At 30.3% G+C, this 9028-nt stretch overlaps 1 protein-coding gene across 1 annotated transcript; it reads left to right on the forward strand.

The window, feature by feature from the left end:
- Positions 1-4486: 4486 nt before the first annotated feature.
- On the forward strand, positions 4487-8141 carry GA20OX6 (gibberellin 20 oxidase 6). The gene is made up of 3 exons (XM_003544666.5): positions 4487-5261; positions 5914-6235; positions 7730-8141. Exons 1-3 carry the CDS (start codon positions 4726-4728, stop codon positions 8000-8002), a joined length of 1131 nt encoding a protein of 376 aa, XP_003544714.1. The 5' UTR covers positions 4487-4725; the 3' UTR covers positions 8003-8141.
- Positions 8142-9028: the final 887 nt, after the last annotated feature.

Raw genomic sequence — 9028 nt, forward strand, 5'->3', positions numbered from 1 at the left:
TAAAAAAAAATATTTTAATTCTATTAATATTATGTATGGACTTATGAAGGTAATATATAAAAATTAAAAAGAAACTAACAACTAATATAATAATACTTTTTAATCCCATGTCATTACCTAATTTGAACAAAATGATATATATATATATATATATATATATATATATATATATATATATATATATATATATATAATTTTAATTTAATTATAAAAATAACATAAATAATATAAAAAATTATTATATAATTTTTATTAAAAAAAAATTGTATCCCTTTTAGTTGTGGACCATGTGTTGTCACACCTCCAGACATAGTTGCCCTGAATAAAAAAAATCTAGGAAGTTGTGGACCGATCAAAACAAAAGGATATTGTTTATCGATTGAATAAGTCGATTGCAAATTTATAAATTTCATCGCTAGATCATATATAGATTGAATTAGCGATTGAAAAACATAGGTCACTGAAATCCCAGGCTCTAAATCTAATTGATTTTGTGACAAAATATATAAATCAGTCAACAAATTGATATTTTAGCGACTAAAAAAATTAATTGCTAAATTGACCTTTATTGGTTGCTTTAGAACACTTTAGGACAATCAATACCACAAGATATCCATTATATTATATATAGAGAAATATGCATGAGTCATGGACCGAAAATACCAAGAATCAAGCTTTAAGCACAAATAACATATCTTTGTGCCATCAACAACATACATAGGGAAAAATTCATGGAAAAGAGTTCACCAATCAAACTTTTTGCAATACAACACAAACATTGGTCCACAAGTCTCTATGGACTTGTGTCCTTTAGCTGCCTTTACAAAAGATCTAATATTTACGGTCCTTTTTCCAAAAGCTTCAAGTAAACCACCAAATCTCTCCATCAACTCAACAACTCACTACATTTTAGCTTAAAATTGGAAATAGAAGATTAAAATCAAGAGAAGGGTGTTTTGTGAAGCATGGGGATTGGAGAAGAAATAGGAAAATAAATTGACGTCCTTGAAGAAGAAATGAAGCGGAGAATAAATAACTTGATCTTGAAATACTCTAGGACGGGAAGTGGATGGAAGATTTGAGCTTGGATGGAGAAACGTGAAGCAAAATGGTGCTCAAAGGGGAAGAAGGGCTGGAGCAAGAAAGAAAAAGAGAGTTCTAGTGTGGAGATATGGAAGGTTAGGTGACTCAAAATGAAGATAGTATTAGGGTTTTCTAACACAGCATTATTTTAAATTTTGAATTAATTGAACGAAATAGATTAAAATCGATTGTTTTACCACAAAATGGCTTAAGGTTGGATGATGCATTTAGGGAGCTAATCACATGAACTTGTTGAAAATTATCACTTTTGGAGTAGGTTTAAGACAATTGACCAAAGATGTACGGCTAATGATGTTTAACCATGCATTTTAGTGAAACATCCAGATTAACGAAGTTAAATGTGTATAACTATTCTATTAGGCTACATAAGATGAAGGAATGGTAGAATGATAATTTACTAAGTATGGTGAATAGTTGTCGGGGTATCTTTGCCTCTAAACTATTTGTCATAGAACGTGTACCAAACACTGAATAAAATAATAGCACCTTTGATTCTTTATATAAGAAGTATATGGTTATTGCTTTTCTTAATTCTAGGTATAAGACAGACTTACTTTTAGGTGTATTAATTATTATTTTTAATTTATTGTGAAGTTTATGAGTGAGATCCACACTCACTCATTTTCCATGTATGTGGATGTATTTATTGAGATATTAAGAATATAAAACTCTAAGCACAAACAAACATACGAATGGAGAGGTTGAATTGTAAACATTTTTTTTTTTTTTGCAAATCCTCTTTGAAAACAAAAACTTTGTATGTTTAGTAAATGATAGTAAAACACATTTGAAACACAAACCTAGTTATACAGATTTTATTTTAAAACTTTTGTGAACACAACAAAGACAAATTGTTTGAAAAAAGGTTATATGAGCAAATAATAAAAGCAGAATAAATAACACTACAAGTTTTAATTTACCTCTACCACTAATACTACATCTAATTCTTGATGAACTATCAAGTTTCATTATAATTTATAATAAATTACAAGTATTATTTTTTAAGTCACTTTTAGGTCAACTGCAAGTAGTCTTTACACTTGCCTGCAAGCATATAACCTAAGTATATATTGTTTATAGGAAGCCTCTGCATGCAGGTTGCAACCAAAAACACAATGTATTTGGTTTAGGCTAATGACTCACGAACTATCTATTGTCTTATAATAGTAATAATAAAATCTAAATAACTTACATTAAAAATGCTAAATAGTTTACATATGAAATGAAAATAAATTTACATAAATTCGATTATTCTTAAATTTAGTTCTTATAAAAAATTAATTATTATCTTAATTAAATTAAATAATTTCTTAAATAGCCTTATTGATAATCATTTTGGAACCATTTTCTTTATTGGTTATCGTAAAAATATCTTACGCTGGAGAATGTTTGAGTCATGAAGACTTGATATAATTTCAAACTTATTTAACTTTGATTATAAAAGATAGGTTGTAAATACCATTTTATATTTTCTTTTTATTTGGTCATCGTGAGACCTATGTAACTTTGATTTTCCTATATTACCTTTCGGAATATGGAGCAATTGATCATGACAGTTAGGAATCATGATTTTGAGATATAATTTTTTCCCCCTATGCTAAATACTCCCAAATGACGTATCACGACATGGATGAATTTTCCATACTTGAGAAAAATCCTTAATACATCACATTCTTATTTTTTTTTGTTATGTCGGAGACTAAATAGATTTTTTTTATTCTTAATCTTTGATTTCATACTTGAGACTATGGGTATTTCTCAATTCATTAGATTATAGATTAATTATGATGATAATATGTGATTGCTTCTGATTAAATTTTTTTTATATATAAAAAATTAAATATAAATTATTCTGTTAAATAAATTATTTCGTTACATTTGAAAACATTGAGGCCTTACTTAAACTATATTTCTATGAGTTTGTTTCAACACCTTTTCTTACCATGACTCTTAAAAAAATATTCACCTCACATTTTTAGTATTTAAAGAGTAAATGATAAATTTGTTCTTGTAATGTTTTTGGTGAATTATAAATATTTCACTATATTATAGTTTTTAAATTTATTTCTCATATTTATATTTCACTGTCATTTTAATCTCGTAAACTTTTTTATTAAAATAAGAATAAATAGTCACTTTTGTCTTTCAATATAATTCGTTGACAAATGTGTCCCTGAAAGATGAAAATACAAAATTTATTTTTTGAAAGTGTAAATAGTGCGACAAATATATTTGACCGTTAACTTTTGTATGTCACGGTTAATAAAATAGCTTACGTGGCACAAAAGGACAAATTTATTATTGAAATGATTTTCAGATGATAATAATAATAATAATAATAATAATAATAATAATAATAATAATAATAATAATAATAATAATAATAATAATAATAAGTGTTGTCTTGAATTAAAACACATAAGGTTTATTCAAGAGATTTTTTCATATTCGAGGTATATATATACATTTTACTGATTAAGAAAAAAAACTTATAATTCCACTTTAATTTTATTTAGTTTAAATTTTGTGAGACTTTTTTTTAAAAAAAAATTAAATTCTTTTTAAAATAAATAAATAAATAAATTTGGTCTCACGGCTGATTGTATTTTTTCTACTCAAAACTCTTTACATATTATTTTCAATCTAAATATAGGAGTACTTAAATTGGAATTGAGATATGAAATAATTTTAAGGGTTAAAAGTGAGAAATTTAGTAGAAATTTGATAAAATTATAAGATATAAGATAAAGTTTTTTTAACATCAAAGATTAAGGTTTGACAAGGAAATCAAAATAATAAAAATATATATATTAAAAGGCAATTTAAAAAATATATTGCATAAATTCTAAACGAATAGGAGCAATAAATTACAAAGACATAATAATAATAATAATAATAAGTCACAATCTATTATTAATGTACAAATATATTTTTCTCGTACTTTTTATACTTTCGGGGACTAAATTTTGTATTTTGATGTTTCAGGAACACAAATATATTCTTATGTCGGCAATCCACATTAACTAAATTTTGTATTCTCATCTTTCAAGGAATGCATTCTCAGCAAATTATATATTGAGAGACAAAAATGATTATTTCTCTTAAAATAAGTTGTTATTTTTTTAGTGACAAAATCGGTAGTTAAATACAAATTTAGGTATGAAATTGACTAAAAAAAATTGTAATAATTAGATACAAACTACTAAGCTCAAAATGTGTCATAAAATAAGTCTTCGAACGACGTACCTATTGGAGCAAAAACAAAATACTTGCAAAACAAATTATCCACGTACCCGAACACGCGTGAGCATGCACGCACCACCCACAAAACAAGACAACCCACGCACACCCTTAGTTGTACAGTTGTAGTATTGCACGCTCCTTCAATTTGTTTTTCATTTTCATGTTTTTTTTTTTTCTATTTATCTCAAACCCGATTCCACTCCAAAGGCTTTCGTGTTTGTTTGTAGTGATTCACAGTCGCATTACATTTCATGTCTCAACTCTACAAATACATGCCACTCCTTGGCCTATGTGCTCAATCTCCACCAAGCTTGTGAACACTAAGTCCCTTTCTTTACTTATTGTACCTAAATTTTCATTTCACACCAACGTGACATCATGGATTCAGGTTTCTGCTTGGTGTCATCGCCGAACCACCAAGAAGTAGTCCAAAGCCGTTTCTTCGACCCCTCATGGCTACAAATGCAGCCCCACGTGCCCATGAGCTTTGTTTGGCCCAAAGAGTGCTTAGTGAACGCGAATGAGGAGTTCCACGCGCCAATGGTGGACCTTGGAGGGTTCCTAAGGGGTGATGATGATGACGCCACAAACCGTGCCGTTAGGCTCGTACGCAAGGCGTGCTCGAGCCACGGGTTCTTCCAAGTGATCAACCACGGCGTTGATCCTCTCCTCATTGGGGAAGCGTATGATCAAATGGACGCTTTCTTTAAGCTTCCCATTCGTAGGAAAGTGAGTGTTAAAAAGACTCTGGGTTCCGTGTGGGGATATTCTGGTGCCCATGCTGATAGGTTCTCCTCCAAATTGCCCTGGAAAGAGACCCTCTCTTTCCCCTTTCATGACAACAATGAGTTAGAGCCGCCGGTTGTCACTAGTTTCTTTAACGACACCTTAGGGGGAGACTTTGAACAAGCTGGGTACGTAAGACTAGTTTGGTGGAATATAACTGTTCATTTTTTTCAATCCATGGTTGTGATTATGTTTAAATGCATCCACGTTCTGTTAGAATCTTAATTTATGATCTTTTAATCAGAAGTTATATTTAATAAGGTTAATTAGTACGACATAATTTTCGTTGTATATGAACACCTGCATGGTGCATACACCCAATGAACACATCTAGAAACTAGTTCATATGGCTTCCGAATTTGACGTCTCTGAGTTACGATATGACGCCCAACCAAACACAAATACTTTTCTCTTTTTGTTTCTTTGGGTATAAAATTGGCACATGATGTTGATGAATGATTTTTGCTTCATTAAATCTCCAAGAAGTGCGTTTTCGGTCCAAGCTTGTTTTATATATTTTTTAAAAAGTTATTGATCCACGTAGGTGCTATTCGTGCTGAAAAAAGTAATGATTTTTTAATTTTTAAGAGATTTCTTATTCAAGAAAAAAACGTTTATATTTCGAAAAACAATATATCCCAAGCATGAGCTAAACGTTAATTAACATCATGTCATGTACTTTCGTGTCATATTCTCTTAAATTGTGAATCTTATAGTACCAACTATATGTATACTAATTCAACTAGTTAAACTAAGTATATTTTGATGTGCATTCGGCAGAGTGGTATTCCAGAAGTACTGCGAAACCATGAAGCAGTTGGGGATAAAGCTATTGGAGCTTTTGGCAATTAGCTTGGGAGTGGATAAGTTGCATTATAACTACTTGTTTGAAGAAGGTTGTTCCGTCATGAGATGTAACTATTACCCATCATGTCAGCAGCCAAGTCTTGCACTAGGGACTGGACCACATTGTGACCCAACGTCTCTCACCATTCTTCACCAAGACCAAGTTGGAGGGCTTGATGTGTTCGCAGACAACACGTGGCAGACCGTTCCACCTCGTCCTGACGCCCTTGTAATTAACATCGGCGATACTTTCATGGTACATATATAAGAGAAATACTAACAATATATTTTTAAAAATATATTCTTTCGAATTTATTAAAATTTCATAAAAATTGAAATAAATTATGAATTCCACATTTTATATAAAAGTATCACTCAAGATTTTATAGTTTATAATAAATTTCAATAAATAATAAAGTATATTAAAATAAATACATGTTAGAAAATATATTATTAATATTTTAAGTTATTAAGCTACAAATGTTATATGTTTGCATATCTTACTTCGTGGCTATCAATTATCTGTTTGCAACATGACAAACCCATCAATTAAAAGCGCAGATACTTTTGTGCATCATGTTTGGTTCTGTGTGGTATGTCTGACATGATGAGTCTTCATACTGAACTTGCATGAATGCATCTGTTATGAAAAAAATGAAATGATGACTTAATTTTACATCACATAAGTAAAGGTGTTTGAAAAGCAGCACTACCAAACTACACCTATCAGTCATGGAGTCAATGGCGAAAATTTGAGGCTTTTCACAAGTACATCTATTTCTAGTTCTTCTCTTTAACTTACAAGTAAAATGTTTTTATGAGTCAACTAAGAACTCTTTTGTTGTATTAAATGTTTCTTTTTGAGTTTGTATTTACTACTTAAGGAATAAATCTTAGTCGACGTCTTGCAACAAAAATGTCTCTTCAGTATAATTAGTAATATTTTTTTTTTTTTAATTTTCATTTTCAAACACTTTTAGGTGGACTAATAAAAGAATTGTTTCTGTCAACGTTAAAAATATTGGTACAAAGGTCAAGATAGACGTTAGGCCATGATAGCACTATTTGTATGAAGTATTTCATTGATGCAATGCTTTTCATTTAACACTTTTTGGTGTTATCCTTTTATCTTATTTTAATTTTTGGCCAGCAATCTTCATACTCAAGTATAGACGTCAGTATCTTTCCTCCAGTATTTTTGTTCCTGGAAACAAGTGGTGGGCAGAACAAGTAATCAATTCATTTTGTTTAAATTTTCCTTATTATTTTCACAACTCTTGATTATTAAAAAATGATGAGTGCCAAAATTAAATTAATTTAAAGAAACATATTGTTTTCCCAAAGTCTAGACTAAGAATAAACTCAGTGCCAATATTATTTTAGTATTGGTCACCATCAGAAAAGCTATATATAGGAAACAGTCAAGAAGAAGTTGCAGTTGCAGGTAAGTATAGGGAACCCATAAAGTGACAAACAAAGGCCCTTGCAAGTTTTAGATAACATAAGAATCTGTCAGTAAAGGTTGGTCCTATTTGGTAAAAAAATGAATTCATATCCTACAAAATGTGAGTTCTATTCCCACCACCTGTGTAACAATGATTTTGTTGGTAATTAATCTATAAGTACATTTGTAAATATTTTTTGAGCTTTAAAACATATCATAGTCTGTAGAGAACTCTCTAATACAACTCACTTAAACTTTTATGTTGGGAAGGGTATATCTTAACTTATTTGTTGGGTTATTGTTCAGGCATTATCAAACGGGAGATACAAGAGTTGCCTACATAGGGCAGTGGTTAACAAGTACAAAGAGAGGAGGTCCTTGGCATTCTTTCTGTGCCCGAAAGAGGACAAGGTGGTGAGCGCCCCAGAGGATATTGTGCGTAGGGATGGGACAAAACAGTATCCAGATTTCACATGGTCGAGGTTGCTTGAATTCACACAAAAGTACTACAGAGCCGACGAAGCTACACTGCAAAACTTCACCAAGTGGTTGCTATCCTCCAAACAACAAACACTTTAGGTTAACCAAGAAATAGATTCTGTTCTGCTCCTTTGCTTTTACTAGAGAGGGTCGAGACGCAGTGCCGCATTAAATTTCCCCCTGTTGGTTTCCTACAGTCCAAAACGTGAAAAATTTTATGTAACTTAATTCCACTACGTACGGCGTGTTTCAATTTATTGCAAGGAACATTATGGTGGATTATATATATCTATGCAACTAAGGTCGTCTCTGGTACACATATTTTAGACATAAAATACTCGTTCTCACATTTTTAGCCCATATGACAACAGTAGTTTGGTTTTGTTTCAATCTTTTGTTATGAGAAATTAATCTTTGAAACATACTTTATAAAGAAAGTTTTAAATAAAAAAATATAATGATATTTAATGTTTTAAAAATATAAAAAACAATTTTTCATAATGTAGATAGGAGGAAAAGTAATGAGAAAATTTTGCAAAAATTTAAAATTCTTCCTTCAAAGAAATATTCCTTAGTATGCCAAAATTCGCATCTGGTGTGATATAAAAGATTATTTTGTTTTCTAATATTTTTAAAATCTTCACCAAAAAAAATACATTCGACAAAAAAAACTCAAAAGGAAGAGAGAAAAAAAAAAAGAAAGCAAAAGAGAAAAAATCTGAAAAGTAAGAAAGAGAAAAGGTCGAGTATGAAATTAGTAAAAGATTAAAATACTCCTATAATTGAAAGGTGACAATAATTAAGTGTTTTACATTAGTTCCTTAAGCAATCGATGTAACAAAAGCTTGGGATAATTTTGTAAATATGAGGACAATTTTACATCCGTTGATGATACAACAAGGTAAAAAAATGTTTATTTACATTAGTTAAAATTTTATTTGATGCACAAAGCATTCTTTTAACCGATGTAGTTGAAATTTCAAAACCACTCCAACTTCAAAATTCAACCTAGGAACCCTATGCCTTTCTCTTTCTCTCTTTATTTCCTTAACTAGAGGTGCCTCTCAACCTCTCTCTTCCTACACCGAAGTCTTTCTCTTCCTCTCTTTTCTCACAATCGAAGCC

This window comes from Glycine max, chromosome 14, assembly GCF_000004515.6.
Source record: "Glycine max cultivar Williams 82 chromosome 14, Glycine_max_v4.0, whole genome shotgun sequence".
NCBI lineage: Eukaryota > Viridiplantae > Streptophyta > Magnoliopsida > Fabales > Fabaceae > Glycine > Glycine max.